Source organism: Haemaphysalis longicornis, unplaced genomic scaffold, assembly GCF_048455015.1.
Source record: "Haemaphysalis longicornis isolate Haplotype H1 unplaced genomic scaffold, Haemaphysalis longicornis Haplotype H1 scaffold_8, whole genome shotgun sequence".
Taxonomy (NCBI): domain Eukaryota; kingdom Metazoa; phylum Arthropoda; class Arachnida; order Ixodida; family Ixodidae; genus Haemaphysalis; species Haemaphysalis longicornis.
The window spans coordinates 120,897,650-120,913,799 of record NW_027526445.1 but is presented as its reverse complement, the minus strand read 5'-3'; the positions used below and the strand labels follow the sequence as shown (position 1 = coordinate 120,913,799).

Below are 16,150 nucleotides of genomic sequence, written 5' to 3'. Positions count from 1 at the left end.
TGCGCCTGCCGGCGGATCGCATAAACAGCCACGACGCGCCTGTAACGTTCCAGACGACGGGGGCTTCTTCCTCTGGCCAGGCACGCAGCTGGAGAACCGGTCGAGCTCTACTGCGCCCGCTTCACCCATTCGCTCCCCCATGTGCGCGTAGAGCTTGCGCGCAGACCTTTTCTCGAGCTGGTGACCGTCCGGCCGCTCGCTGGACCGCTGCAACGTCACTGCAATGGCCGCGCTCTCCTCGGTTTCGGTTTCAAACTGACCGATTTTTGCTGGCCGCTTGCGGCGTTCACGCGCGTATTTCAGCTGTTGTATTTTGCATGTTGCTTTCTTTTACTCAGACTATACGAAAATGGGGTTTTCAAGAAGTCGAAAGTTCGAGTGCAGTTGGCCTTTAATACGACGCCCGGCATCATGCTACACCAACGGGATGTAGAAGGACGTCTTGACCTCCGCAAACAAAATTTTAGTGTCCATGCGGTACCTTTGAACTCTCAAACCCATATCGGTAACCACCGATCTGAAGGCGGGGAAGAACCCTATAGCATGTACATTCATGGACAATTGAAATGCAAACACAAAAATATAAATCAGAACACGCAAAATTGAGAAATACTGTTCGTTGTGGTTCAATAATGGAGGCTATTGGTAAATTTGAAAAGCCGCATTTCCCAACTTTATTTTTGTAACTACGCCACACATCATTTTGGTTTGCATTGAAAGAAATGGCGCTGTTTATGTGTTCTGGTTCATATTTTCATGTTTGTGTTTCATTTGTCCATCACTGTACCTTCTACCATTTCTCTTGCGGCCACAGTATGCAAACTGGCCCCTTTGAAACTTGCACATCATACAGGGAAAATCATTAGTCTCCCACTCTCCCCTGACAGCTGCCAGGCCCAGCCCAGTGGGCACGCTGCTAATTGTTTACTAATCGGCACTTAGTGGGTCACTCGTTATCTACCAGCAGTGACAATAAGCCACCCCCCGGTCATGCCTGCCGCATGCAGAAGTACTGAAAGTGCGTAGAGCTGAGAATTGCTATGCAGGGATCCAGAGTGGCTCTTAGGCAATGACTTTCAGGCTCAAGCACTTAGTGTACCTCTGCCGATTTTGTGGCTGTGAAGACTCAAACCCTTTGTGAAAGACCCCTATTTTCCGCTGTATACCTCACACACGCGGAGGTGTGCAACAGTTAAACATTAGGCCTAACGCCACACTTCAAAGCCCAGTGTTAGCGACTGGTACCAGCTGCGCAACGTACAATGATTATGTCATAAAGCTCGAAGGTTGCCTAGCATTAAGCTTAAACGTGTAAAGTTAGTGCTAATGCCACATTTTAAAGTTTAATGTCGTCCTCCTGTACCCATTCGGTAAAGCACTCGTTGTACTCAACATATTTTAAGCTGCAGGTATTGGCTGACGAAGACCTCAAAGCGTTAGGTACACTGACATTTGCATAAATGCACAAGAATAACTGCTGCAGCAGTAGCTGCATTGGTAAGGCAGCAAAGGCGGGTTTGAGTCCCGTTTCTTTTCCAAAAATAATATTGTTATATTAAATATTCTTATACTAAACGAAAAACTGAAGAACTGCGTCTCATATGCTCCCCTTTTCATTGTGGACTTCTGCCTTTCCTTTCTGCATTCATTTAACGAGCCCCTTATTCGAAATAATGATTAGCTACATGCATATGTGATCTGTTCAGGCAGTTTTTTTAACAGCAATAAAAACGAACTCGTGAACCAGCTTGATCGTGCCAAGGAAAAATTGCGCATATAATTTCGGAATGTATTATTTCGTGAAATTTATGCATTGGCAGATTTTAACTGCACCAAGTAATCTATTGGAAGCACTTTTTCACTTCTGTGTTCTTATGATGCTCTTGCACTTCACAAGCAGAAAACGGCTGCTTAGCACGAGTTATCTAATCAGGAAGCCCAAGCACAGTGAACAGTACCTTACCTGGCTCCTTGATCGTTAACATTGTGGAAGAGGCCTGCACGGAAAACAATACATACTATGAGAAGGGAAGCGAAATTTCTTGCATAGTAACTCCTAGTAAAGGCACTTACAATGTGGTGAATTCGAAAATATTAACGCGTAAGCTTTAATCAAAGCGCTCCTCCACGTTTCAATGCGATGGAAGTTTCTCCTTGTATGTGCACGGTGGCCCCAAAACAGAAACATCTGGGCAAAACTACTGCGGTTCAGAGTCCATTGCTACGCGTTATTTTTCTGGGACGCTGTGAAGGCTCACTGACAAGTGAAACTCCTTCGCGTCTGCTGGCGATGAACATCACGTGGAGCTCCTTTTCTTCTGATAAGCCCATAGAGATAAAATAAGGTTTTTCTCCTTAAAAATTATAGTAACAGGTGGCATACCTCACTCCCCATGTGAAATCCCAGAGCCCCTCACACACCGTGCTGGAACGACCACACAGTTTTTCAAAGTGGGCACATGGATATTGTGTAGAAATATGTCGCTCCTCTCTATTAGTTCCGTAGAATGTACAACTCGTGAACCCACTGTGAAGGAGCCACATTTCACACGCAAGATGTGCCGTTCAGGAGGAGCGATTGCTGGCCTGATCCCCCAGCACCACCAGCCAACAAACCAAAAACTTACGTCCGTAGTGGAAGTAGGCCGCAAGTTTTTTGGCATCTGTGGTTCCAAGCATGTTGACAAGGTCCACAGCTTCCACTTTGGACACGTCGCCTTTCGAGTGCACGCCATTCTCCTCGAAATACTTCATAAGCAGCTTCATTCGCAGTTCCGTAATGTACGGGAGAGCCACCCGTACTTCAGCCGCTAGTTCCTCCATCTCTCCGAAACCGAGAAAGTTGTTGCTCGGGTCCTGTCCCCTGCGTAAATGAGGTAATGTGTAATTTTCCAAGCTGCATGCAAGGAGAAAGAGAAAGTCACGTTGCAGCAACAATTTAGAAACAAACAAGTTTCATCGTCTGCTCGTTAGAAGATGCCTCGTCCAAAGGACAAAGTTCTGTCCAAGTTGCCCAAAGGCTCAGACACCATTGCCACGGCTCTCAGGCCAAAAGACGCAAAATCACACATCTTTCTCGCTCACACGCAAATTCGCATACCCCCAAATGGCGTGTGTCCTATGTGCCTTTGTAAGTCTTTGACAACATTTACGGTGTTATGTCTTGTTTAGCTGAGTGCCAAGTTCAATATTTTGGAGGTTTAATCCACAGCAGCTACACTCGGGCTATGAGGCACGCCGTGTTGGAGGGCTCCGGATTACTTTTGACTGCCTGGGGATCTTTAGCGTGGGCCGAAATATTGAGGCAAACGGGTGCTTCCCCTTTTCGCCTCCACCAGAAAAGCAGCACTGTGACCAGGATCGAACTCGCGTCCTTGGGCCCAGCTGCACGACGCCTTTCCCACTCAGCCACCGCGGCAGGTTGCCGAGTACCAAGTTTTTCAACAACATATCCTTCTGTCGCAAATTATTGCCCCCGAATTCCAGCTGGACGATGTACGATTTTTAGATCGCGATAAAATTCCTTTCTTTTTTGTACAGTTTATAATTTTTTACGTGTTAATTATAATGGCAAACGCGTGCAGTAGTCACAAATCCGTTGTATGATCGAGCGAGAGCACAGCGTGAACAGAGCGTGCTCAAACGCTTTTACACTTTTATTAAACGTTGCACACGCATCCAATCTATGTTTGAATAGACACATTTGTTTGTACCCAATTAATCACTTCAACGCCTCCTAAACACCCCTCCACTGCGCTCGAAAAAATTTCTGCAGAAATTCAGAGAGCCGTCTACTAATACGTAGCATTCTTATGTGCTTGCCTAGAGTGTGAGTTCTTTAGAGCAAGCTTTTCTGGTTTTTCAAATTTCTGTTGAACCAATTATATCCATTTTACGCTATTAAGACGATGGTAGGTGAAACTTCTGCCAAATCTGTTTTTCATGAAAATGTAGGGCGTCACATGGTTTGCCATTTTCGCTATTTTTTGCTTTTTTAATTTCTGGTTTTCAAACTTCTGTTCAATCAATGATCTGCATTTACGATATTATAACGATTATAGGTGGATCAACTTCTGCAATATCTGCATTTTTGTGGAAATGCGGGGTGTTACACGGTCCTGGCTACAGAGGTACTCGGCAAGGAATGCTACGCATTAACACACACAAGTAGAGCGATTAGTCACCAAAAGCCAAGGTTTTCAGTTTACAGTCCAGAGTGTTCACACAGATGGGGTGTCAAAAACGTGTTGAAAGAGGTTCAAACATTAATCGCGAAATTTCATTAAGTCTGACGTTTCACTTCAGTGCAAACATTTGAACATTTTCGCTCGAATTTATAATTTCCCATTCGAAGAAATAATAATAACAACAACAGCAACAACAACAAAAACAACAATTAATAATAACAATAATAATAATAATAATTGAATTATAAGTTCCCATTCGAAGAAATAACAATAACAACAGCAACAAGAGCAACAACAGTAATAAAAATAATAATAATAATAATTGATTAAAATGAAGCATGTTTTAAATTGCCGTCAACACTTCCGTCAGCATTAAACAAAATTTGCAAAGAGCGCGTGTCCCTTGATTTCGACTAGTTTCATTTTACGCGGACGGTTTGAAGAGCGTTGCTTACTTGCCCCATACTGCAAACAAGAAAGCTTTTCTGGTGTTAATTTTTTTCTTCAGGCTCCACCGATCTGCGCCGGACTATAGCAGTGTACGTTTCCCAGTGTTCCAATGCGGAAAGAATACAACATCCTAAATAATCCTCTTCAATAGCCAAACTTCGCGAATGTTGCGCTCCGCTTCCAGCACCACTCACGAGGTCCTGCCAGAAGCAGAGGCTAGCCTCTCGGGCGAGCTCTTGGAATGGAATGGATGACTTTATCAGAGGAAGAAGGCAAAATTGGAAGGAGGAAGGAGGAATAATTGAGATATGGGAATAAGGAAAGGGAAGGACGGTTGATTTAAAGCTTTTTCACTGCACTTCGAGCGTTCGCTTAAGCAGGTTATGTCCGGTTAAACCCATAAGGGTACCATACAAAAAATCAATTAAAGCCCCTCTCGTAGGATAAAAATGGTTAAAACGCAACCTGAGGAACGTCAAAGTCCAAAATCCCAACTGTTTCGACCACGTGAGTATCATTGCCCCAAGCCAAAATGAATCCAAGCAAATGAAGCGCATAGAAGTGCCCCCTGAAATGAAGTTATTCTTTTTATGTAAAACACGGGAACCCTTTCTGATAGTGCATGGATGCATGAAAGGGAACTCTGTCCGTGCGATGGGGATTAAGGCCCGTTCACACTAGCGACAAAAGCGAGCGAAAGCGACGGGAATTCCGTCGCTTTGTCGCGCGACGACCGTTTTTGGCGAATGGTCGGGACCAATTCTTGTCGTCGCGCGACAAAGCGACAGAATTCAAGTCGCTTTCGTCGCAGTGTGAATGGGCCTTTAAAGTGCTCGATTTGTAAACGGCCTGAGACCATCGAGTACGCAGGTACTAGCTAGATATGGTCAAAAAAATTTTCAAGACTTCCCAGATTTTGTTCCTACTTTTTGCAAAGTTCATCATCCAGGGGAGCGGCGAACAAAGATGCCTTAGGAGCTCCTGCATCAGCGCTGCGACAACGCGCAGCAAAGCAATGGGTGTCTGTTCTTCGTTTTGGCATCGCGGCTTCTCGGCCTGTCTCACCTAGATCTCGTCGATAGCACTCGCGAGAATTATTTTTCTCACGATTCCGAACATATTGCTGCTGTGGGGAACATCACGGAAACGTAGACCTCGACTATAAACAGCCGAAGCGCATGTGTGACCACGCCCCGGCAGCACCATAGAGTTTCATACTAGTATATATTAGTATGAAACTCTATGGGCAACACATCGAACATCCCCTTGTATCGTCTGCGCCGCTAGCAGACGACACCGGGCAACTCGATTTATAGCCGTTGCCCCATGCCTGAAACGGGGCGGATAAGCAAAGAAACGCAAAGATAACAACATCACGCATCTTTTTTCCATAAAGGCTAATTACTGCACCCCATCAAACAACGACAGCATTAACAGCTGCCGAGTGCAAGTAACCAGAGTTACTGGATATAGACAGTTGCGAAACTCCGCTTCAGAATCCGGGCGGCGCTAGCCCCCCCACTCCGTGGAAGCTGAGGGGCAAGTCGACGCGCGCGGCACCGAGGAGATGAAAACGGAACTTCGCTAAACTATTATTATTCAAAATTCTTCTGTAAAATAAAGATTGCTTTTTAAATTAAAACACAATAATTACGTAAAATTTACTTGTGTTTTTGCGGCTTTTCTTTTTATGACTTACGGCAGCAGCCGCCACCACTTGAGTACTGCTTCAACGTCCTGCCGACAGACGACAGGCTAGTCAACTTGCCCCGTGCTTGCCCCGGCGCAGGGGGGCAACCGAAGACCGGCTTTCGATACATGGGGCCTATGGGGAGTTTCGCAACTGTCTGTATCCAGTAACTCTGCAAGTAACGGCAAATTCAACTGCGGCGCCGCTGGATGATGATGATGCTTGGCCGCTTCGTTACTGGCATAGAGTTTGGTTACTGGATTTGCACAGCGACCTTAGTCGTAACGTCACTGTACAACCACCTATCCAAGAAAAGACTAAACAAAAAAAGACCCGTAATAGAATTTTTGTGCTAGCCTGAGTTCTTTGTTCGCATGTTTTTCCAGATTCTTCTCTGCTCTTTTCCCACCAGCAGCTCGAAGAATCTCTTATGGAAGAGAGCGCACTGGCGCCCCTAGCGGCGGCAGACACGTTTTGCTTCAGCCGGCACGCCGTGCAGCGCTCCCGTTCGCGCCACTAGATCACAATAGTGCGCGTCGACAACTCGACAACAAGCAACAAGTTCTCGCGCGGCCGCAGCTCTCCGCCACTCTCGGCAACGACGGGAAGCCGCAGTACAACTTTTGTTGTGTCCACTAAATAATATCACCCTTGCTAGAAGGCTGCCACACTGTGTGAAGAGAATAAAACGCTTACTCACCGTTGTCACACACCCGACGTGCACGCTTTTCTAGCGCGAACTCGACGCTTTCGCGAGAACGGGCGTACTGGGCGTACCAAGTTGAATGTGCTGTGGCGCCGTCTACTGATTAAACGCGGACGTTCGCGAATTGGCGGCGTCGGCTGGTGAGAAAAGGCCCAGATTCTAGTTCACTATACCCAGCATGTTGCTGCAGCCGGCTGCAGCGCTCCGGCCCGCAGTTTTTGCCGCTGCGTTTCGCTGACTGCAAGTGGCCGCCTCGGCAACGTGACTCGTTGTTGCTTTCTTCCTCCGAGGCGTCGTCGATGTTTCACGGCATTGCGCAATCTTCGGCCGCTCCAGCGCGTCTCCGAAGGCGCGAGCGAAACTTGTTGCGCCTTTTTTTTTATAGGGTTACGCTATAAATGGGAACTGCATACGCAGGCCAGGTACCCAACGTTCAGAGATTACATAGTTAGAAAACGTGACATGTGAAGCTCTGTTGGGCACACTCCTCCAGCACATGTACGTTTTGCCCGCCAAGAAGAGACACGCGACAATCCTTAATTTAATTGGTTTTCGCGGCCGCGTGGTCGGACAAATTGCAGTTATATGGCGCAATTCAACATGTAGTTATGTTATGTCATTCCAAAGCGCATCCTGAGAGCTCAACAGCGCTGCGGTGCAAGCCTGCCTCACATGGACCGCCAGTGCCGATCGCTCGCTGCTGCTTCTCCTAGTTATAAAGCACTGTGTCCAACATTCGGGCAATATACTAGTGAAGGAATTTTAATACACCAAGAGAAAAGCGTTCAATCGGTGCACAGCGATTCAAGTGGCCACCAAGCGCGTACGGCTGCGATAGTGTTGAGCACGTACTCCTGGAAAGTCTCAATACGCGTCCACGATTTCGTGGAGAGAAAATGGCGTCAAAAAATAAAAGCTTGTGTTAAGTTGCACACTTCTATCCCTCTCAAATATTTTGACGTAAAATATATATGTGGTAGCATTCAAAATAAAGGTACCACGCCTGCCTGTTGGCTGTCCGGCTGCGTGTTCGGTGCGTGCAAGTTTTGGGATATACATAGATGCATTTTTGAAAACATGTCCAAGCTATGAAGCGCACAGTTAGCAACAAAAAGTGCATGCGCACACATCTAATAAATTTATTAGGCCCGCGCATGCGTGATTCGCGAATTCCCTTCTTATGTTGCTTGCGCAGTGCATTTTTTTTTTTTGTTTCATATACGAAACTCACATTGGCACACCCAGCATTGGCTGGCAGGTTCTTCTGGCATCGCTGCTTACACACGTCGATTTCTCGACATATCACTTTTATGGCGGCTTTTGCGAAGTGGTTTACCTGCCCATGGGATTGCATACTATAGCTTCAAAATAATTCTTGGGGCACTCCAGTCCGCTAGCGTGCTCTGAAGGTGAAAGACTCATGATATATTGCTAAATCATGTCCTGTCCTTGTTTTAGTATCTCCAACTTTGGTGCGAACGATTTCGACCAGCTTGTTTTCTGCAACATTAATGCGCTTACATCTTTCTTCCCTTTCTTTTCTGCATCTTTTTTGGCACGTGAGTTGCACCACGAATCCGACCACACATGCCACCAGCTTCCGTAGGTTCCACACAGCCAGTGTCCACCCAGCTGTTCTACTCTTGTGCAGTCACTTTCAAGCGTTGCACAATTCAACAAATTTGGCAATTCCAATTTATAGCTCCGTGAATCTTGCGGAGCCAGCACATAAGCCCTTCAAAGCTCCCTTGCCCAACTCCCCCCCCCCCCTTCCCGAGTGTGTGTGTGTACCATGAAGAAAGGAAAAACTTTTTTTGTTCTAAGCTACCACAATGTGCAGAAATAGTACAATGGTAGCACATTGGGCTGCTACTCTGGAGTCCCGGGTTAAAATACCATCATCGGATCACAAGTGTTTATTTAAATTTATACCCTAGCGCCAGCCATTTTCTTGACTGGTCAACGACGGTTTTGCGCCGAATAGGGCACTAAGGCTTTCCGCTTAAAACAATTGTACACATGATCAACGTGTTGCAAAACGTAGGTTGCCAAAGTGCAGAACTCTACCATAACCAAGTACCTACCTGCCAAAGTTTTTCAGCACGCTTACAACCTGTGACATGACATGACATGACATGACACAGCTTTAAAGGGGACATGAAGACAAAATAAAAGCTTAGCTCATTAAAAAATACTCCTTTGTCCTAAACATTTTATCCAGTGTTATCAGTAACTTTATCAGTAAAATGAGTATACTGATGTCAGGGAAACTAACTAACTTACACAGTGGCAACTTACCAGCACTTTTCATCGGGTTCACAGTTTGTATGATTGGCGGCTGCTGACCAAAGCCGCCACCACAAAACATGATTGTAGGATGGTAGTGGGCCTCTGTTGTACTGCTTTATCGCATCACTTGAATGCTAAGGTACAGTCAAGAAATGAACGACTGTTCTTGCAAAGTGGAGTTTACGTTCGCTTGACTTTACTTGCATCACTACTAGCATCGTGTAGCAGGAGATTTGGGCTTTTCCCATCTTTCTTCAGCTTTTTCCACTAAAAAAAACTGCCTTAGGCTGGAGTGACGCCGAGTGGGCTACCAAGGGTTTGGTATTTCACGGTAAACAAGGTTGCATTTTGTATGCATAGAGCTCTCAACGAAAAACCATGTTGACCATCACCGCTACAGTCTCTTTTTTAATTAAGTGCAAGCAGACGTTGCTTGGACCTGCACTGGTCTCGGTGAAGTCCAGCACAAAAGAAACTCCTTTTGTTAACATACATATGCAGTAGCCGACCCATTTTTCGAACCTAGAAGGGAACGAAAAATAGTCCGAATAAAAGAGCAGTCCGAAAAATCCGTGAGTGATTAGGACAACTGGCGGTTCCTCAGGAAAGTCCGAAATATCCAGCAAGTTCGAATTTTGGGAGTCTTGAAAAAACGGTTGGCTACTCTAATCAGCAGTCTAATGACTCCTTAGGGATATACGTCCTCTGCAGGAGATATACGTGCCCTGCAATATCCCCCTACACATTATCACGAAAAAAACCTCTTATAGGAAATCTACTATGGTAATGCACAGCACTAGGCGACATACATTCCCGATCAAATATTCGTGATAATGGTTTGGGAGTCTAAATTGCAAAACACAAAAAAATGCACAAAGGACCAGTTGACAGTTGTGCTGTACCACAGAGGCACCTACTCTATCAGTGAGTAATAAACTCTTTCCGAACAGTAAGTTATATACTAATGCATTACTGCACTGAATAAAGTGAACCTAACTCTGCAAGACTGATGGCTTGTGGGGTGTGCCTTTGTGAGGGAATACAACTTTGTGTGAACCTAACTCTTCAAGACTGATGGCTTGTGGGGTGTGCCTTTGTGAGGGAATACAACTTTGTGTAAAGGACCGAAAAGAGCAAGAACAAAAATTGGCTGCGTATCTGCTCCTTTCGTTGCAAATGTCGAAGAAAGATGATAGTCTAATTTGCCAATTAAATGCCGCCCTTTGCTTTCCTGCTCACCTTTCATGTTGTTCCTCTCCCATCGTGCTCCCCTTAAGGTAAACACGCTAGAGGTTTGCTCAAGTCAATTTAAATTTACAGCGTTGCACTGCACCAGGCCGGGTGCCTCGATACCACTGCTTCCATACGGCAGAGATGCGCGTAAATCGAGGCGCCCTACTTCAAAGTTTATAGAACCACATTGCCATTGTCCACGTGTGTTCCAAGCGGAATGTGGAAGCTATCTAGTGGAACCTTTCGTTGCTGTTGCTATTTGATTTCCTAAAATGCCGCCCGAAGCTATAGTGGCACGGGCGACAGCAGGCAGTGCAGCGAATTTTTTTTTCTGCAGTGGATGTAGAATTTGAAAAATGAAGCATCCATGAATTTTTTAATAAAGGAACACTGCAACTATCACTTATGTATTGATTTCTTGCCTCATATTTGTGTAATGTACCGTTCTTGTTTAACAATGTTGGCAAGAATGAACAAGGACAGCAGGCTTAGATGTTTAGATTTGGCTGTGGGCATATAAACCTATTGTGCACCTTCCGTTTCACTTTGGCCGGCTGGCTGAATTGAGTCGCACACAGACAGACAGACATACAGACCAAAATTTCTGCATTTAAGGGGGGACACTGCTCTTAAAACAGCTTGCTTTAATTTTTAAGCAAACTCTGTGAAACTTGTCAATCTTGCTGCTTTTTTCCAGTGATTTTAAATATGCCATTATGTTTTGAGTAAGTCAATTAGTTACTACGATAATTAGAGGAAACTAGTCATTTTTGGAGTAACAATAGACAAAACAGTGTTGGTCGTAAAACTGTAATCTTTATATTTTCCAATACTATGAACTCTGGTGAGTGCAGTTAGAGAATCGGTTTATTGATGCACCGCCTGGAACTAATTTTACAGCTCATTAAACTTTGGTGGCACCAGTGGCAAGTAACCATTTCGAATGCCAATGTCAAACACCAAAGTTTAATGAGCTGTAAAATTAGTTCCAGGCGGCGCATCAAGAAACCTGTTGCACTCTTGTTGCATCAAGAAACCTCTTGCTGCACTCACCAGGGTTCACAGTATTGAAAATACAAAGATTACAGCTCTATGACCAACACTGTTTTGTCTATTGTTCCTTCAAAAATGACTAATTATCTATAAATATCTTGGTAACCAATTGACCTACTCAAGAAACAATGAAATATATAAAATCAGTGGAAAAAAAAGCAGCAAGATTGACAAATTTCACAGAGTTCACTTAACATTTACAGCAAGCTGTTTTAAGAGCCATGTCTCCCCTTAAGTAGCCCAAGATAGATTATAATCTTTAAAAATAATCCCCATTAAGCATCTGCAATGATTCATAAAATTTAATATATTTTATGCAAACAAAGGTCACAAAGCACATACATACAAAAAAAGGATGCCACCTCCCAAAAAGATAACATTCCGTTCAAAACTGCAAACTTATTCCTAAGAGAGTATTGCGCCCCTGAAAACAAAACATCAACAGCAGGTTTCTTGTGAGTCACTGAGTGCAGTGATAAAGCCTTCACTGTGGTGGCCGCTAGCGCAATGGCTGCTCCTTCGGTCTTTGTGGTGGTGATGCGGACAGCGCCTGCCGAAAGCGGTTGCAAGCAGTTGGTCAACAATGGGGAAGGCGTGCACTTAGTCGGTAGAGTGATGGGAGGTCCCGGTGTATTGAGTGGTGGAGTCCGCGACATGTACTTCCCGCAATGCAGCCACGAGTGGATCGACAAGTGATTTGTATTCTAGATGCACACTTCGTCGTTGCTGTGACAGCTCACAGGCTTCAATAAGGTCTTCCCAACTAATGTGGATTCCCAATCATAGAAGCTTGTGCGTGACTGTAGTCTTGCAGGCTTGGCAAATAAACACGTCACGGAGTACACCAAAGCTCACAGAATAACGCAGTTGTCATGCTTTCGCCGGGCAAGCTCTAGACGATATTCGTGCATGCTTCTCTCCTGCGCTTCCAACGTTGCCGTCATACTCTTCGTCACCTGTGCCAGCGTCTCGGCGTTCATCCGCTGCGTTTCCCTCATACCATGCTGCACCGCCTGCAGCGTCTCCCCGTGCATCCTGGCCATCGTCTGCATCTGTTCGTTCATCGCCCTAATTGTTTCCTGGTGCATCCTAGACTGCTCCGTCATCTGCTCGCTCATCTTGTCGAGCGTGCCTTTGTGCATGGCTGTCATTTCTGCCATCGCGCTCGTGACAGCATTCAGCGTTCGCTCTTGGCTTTGCTGCATCGCCATTAGCATCTCTCGGTTCTTCTCGCTCTCCAGCTTCTGCATCATCATGACCATCTGCAAGCTGGAAAGAGAAATGCGGTGGCCGCAGACTTTAAATGCGCTTGGCGACAGAACAAATCTCAGATACGGGCTGCAATGTGGCCGTTACATACTGTGCTTTGGCACCTATCTCGCTCACCCCAAGTATGCCAAACAAACCTGCTGCAATGGCTCAGTGGCTAAGGCATTGTACTGCTGAGCTCATGGACGCGGGTGCAATTCATGGCCGCAGTGGCCGCTTTTCTGATGGATGTGAAAAGTTAAAACGGCCATGTGTTCGAGATTTTGGAGCATGGTAAAGATCCCCAGGCAGTCAGCATTAATCCGGAGCCCTCCACTACGGCACGCTACATCACATGAGTAGCATCAATGCGTCAATCATGACCATGACCATCTGCAAGCTGGAAAGAGAAATGCGGTGGCCGCAGACTTTAAATGCGCTTGGCGACAGAACAAATCTCAGAAATCAATCGATCGATCGATCGATCGATCGATCGATCAATCAATCAATCAATCAATGCGTCAATCAATCAATCAATTAATCAATCAAGTACACCAAACATTGGTCTTCATGGAGTGGCCCATAGAGAATTGAAAAAAAAAAAAAAATCATTTTCGACCAATTTTTAAGAGCTTTTCAGAGCCTAGAACACAGCAAGGGCATCGTTCTTTTGACGTTGTTCTGCTTTTTTTAAGACAACACTGAATATAATGCAGGCGGCAATGTTCTTTGCTGACAGATGATTATTTTTGTCTCTACACTCCCTGCATTTTCAAACCCACAGTTTTAGCACGTACTGCATAGAGTATCGCCCTTGGAGGCTCATTATAATTCCAAAGATATACACAAACAGCTGCTGCAATGATAGTGCAGTCGAGCCTGTGGAAAATGAAGACATCGGGAAACGGAAGTCACTTCGTCATATCCATTTTTCACTATATCTGACCATTATATATGTGTGTGCAAATGGTAAGGGGAAATGAAGATTTGTCCCCTATAGCCAGAATTTCGTTAAAACCGGGTTCGCTATAAGTGAGCTATGCTGCATCTCCGAGAAGTCACTGCTCAAGAATTTTAGTTTTTAGATTTGGTTTTGCAATTCCCACACATATGTACCTTTATTCACTCAAGTTACCAGTTTTCCTGCATTAGGCAAATGATGCAAGCCCTGTATAGAAACCACTGTTGCATGAAACCGCTGGTGTACATTGGCCATGAAAATGAAGCTGTTTTACCGACTGAAATGTTTGATTTATTGTGATCGACTCATAAAAATCATGTCTTCATTTACCCACGTTTTCTTTAATGTACGCCACATCCTCTTCTCTGAGTATTTTCCACTCTGTGAATAGGTTAACATCAGGGAGAAGCGCCTTAAAATTTGGAGAGCACACTGCTCGATTGCATAAGCAGCAATGATCTCTCCAGGTAAGTCAATACCCACAACGTAGCCTAGTGCTGTCCAAGTTTACTTGTTACCATGCATTTTTACCCCTTACAACCCCTTTTACCCCTATTAGACCATTCTGTTGACCACATTTCCTCACAATTCTGCATCCAAAGAAGTCTGACACGAACGAACAGCCTGAAACTGTTAATCTGCTCCCCACAGCAAACAGGCCCATCAATACAGCTGACCCACCTTGTCGACACCTATCAAGCGATCTGCTCCAGTAGCCACCACAGCTAATCCCTCCAGCCACCTCACTTCTCCCGCCCCTAGGTCCCACACCCTCCCTTCCAAACAAAAGTTCTCCTCCTCCCTATAAGTCGCTACCACAGGATACCGAGGGCACATTCCAATCCGCCTCTTTCATTGCGGTGTGCTGCCACCTAGCGTGCCTAGCGGAAGTTGAAGCTGTAGGGTTTGCCGGCGTTTCCTCCGGCTGCGTTCTCGTTGTATGCACGGCAATCCCACATTACGGCGAGGAGCAGCCGAAGTTTTTCTTCTGTGTTGGTGTTATAACGCCTTAAGACGACAGCCCCTGGTCATCACATAATACCAGGCGGCTTCTTATCACTGAATGAGGGCTGGCAGAGAAATCTCGGACAGATCCGTGTGCCGTCCGAGTAGCAGAGCGAGCAGTACTTGGAGTCGTCTGGCATGAAGTGCGATCGCCAGCTCAACAAAGGCCGGCAGTTCGCTGGACACATGTACGATTGGTACACGCGATTCGCATGCGACTAGTCGTACGCGTGAATTTGAGACGGCCCGATGCGCGCATGAGATGCGTCGTCGGCGTCGCTCCGCCCACTGTTTTTGCTCCATGGTCAACTACGATGATCGCTGAGCTGAATTGGTAGATTCTGCGCGTTTGTTCGCAAGAAATGGATAAAGCAAGCAATCGTGAAGCGTTTTCTGCCTTCGGAAACAGTCCGCGCACACGCCCGCCGCGCCTGCCAGCTCGGCACACTCAGCGGCTCGAACCGGCGCAGACCACGGTGCCACGGTAGCAACCGCGCTTGTCGCTGCTCTTCTGAATCAATCTGATCGCTAAAAAGTTCCACATGCGAGAAAGTAGGTGTTAGTGTGGTGAAAAATTGTGCTAGGGATTGTTGTCAGGGCTTATTTTAAAAGCGGCGATCAGATATATCTGCCGCAATGCAAGCCTATATCCTGACCGGTCGCCGCGGCGCGCGGTGCGCCGAGCGGCCGAGAGATGGCGATACCTGCGCGGAAGCATCAAAACAGGCTACGCAGATGTTTCGGTCACCGATCGCTCAAACGGCAGTTATAACTTAAATAGAGTTCCACATGCGAGAAAGGGGATGATAGTGTAGTGAAAGGTTGTGTTGCGGATTGTCATTCGCAGTTGCACAGATAGCAGCGATCAAATATCCGCCAGGATGCCGAGCCGACGCGAGCGACGCAAGCCGCCGTAGCCGATCGCGTGCGGCCGACGGGAAGCGATAGGAGCCGACACCGTTCCCTTTTCGGCACTCCGAGTTACAGCGGAACGTAGCACAAGTTGTGGGCATTGTTCCGCGCACAACGAGCACACACAAAAAATCAAACGATGTAAATACAACCACGACCCCTTCCCGCTTGTGCGGGAGCTGTGGGGAATGTCGTCTGCTGCCCCTACTGGACTGCTTAGGGACTTGGCCGCTAGGGGATTGCGCATGCGCAGTGGGGTTGTGAAAGGGGCGGATTAGACTGGTTCTGATTAGACTAGAAAGAGCAGCTGGCACTCGCATATCATATGCAACTGGTACATTATGACTGGCTGGGTCAAGACATAGCTATTGTTGTGCAATCTCCTTAAAGGCCAACTGCACTTAAAATTTTTACCT

The 16,150-nt window shown here is 46.1% G+C and overlaps 2 protein-coding genes across 3 annotated transcripts in view; both read right to left on the bottom strand.

Annotated features, from left to right (window-relative positions):
- LOC144150145 (uncharacterized) overlaps positions 1-7,183 on the bottom strand; it is a 28,115-nt gene extending 20,932 nt beyond the window's left edge. Inside the window, exons 1-3 of the mRNA XM_077681980.1 lie at positions 7,028-7,183; positions 2,628-2,863; positions 1,964-1,997 (exon numbers count right to left, since the gene is read on the bottom strand). Of these exons, the coding sequence (XP_077538106.1) occupies positions 1,964-1,997; positions 2,628-2,823 (230 nt within the window). The 5' untranslated portion in view covers positions 2,824-2,863; positions 7,028-7,183. The remainder of the gene's footprint in view (positions 1-1,963; positions 1,998-2,627; positions 2,864-7,027) is intronic.
- Positions 7,184-11,895: 4,712 nt separating this feature from the next.
- Positions 11,896-16,150, bottom strand: part of LOC144150006 (uncharacterized) — a 31,819-nt gene continuing 27,564 nt past the window's right edge. Inside the window, exon 6 of one of the 2 annotated variants that reach the window (XM_077681775.1) lies at positions 11,896-12,877. In XM_077681775.1, the coding sequence (XP_077537901.1) occupies positions 12,460-12,877 (418 nt within the window). In that variant the 3' untranslated portion in view covers positions 11,896-12,459. Of the gene's footprint in view, positions 12,878-13,192; positions 13,257-16,150 lie in introns of those variants that run through there. The other variant, XM_077681776.1, reaches the window with a different exon arrangement.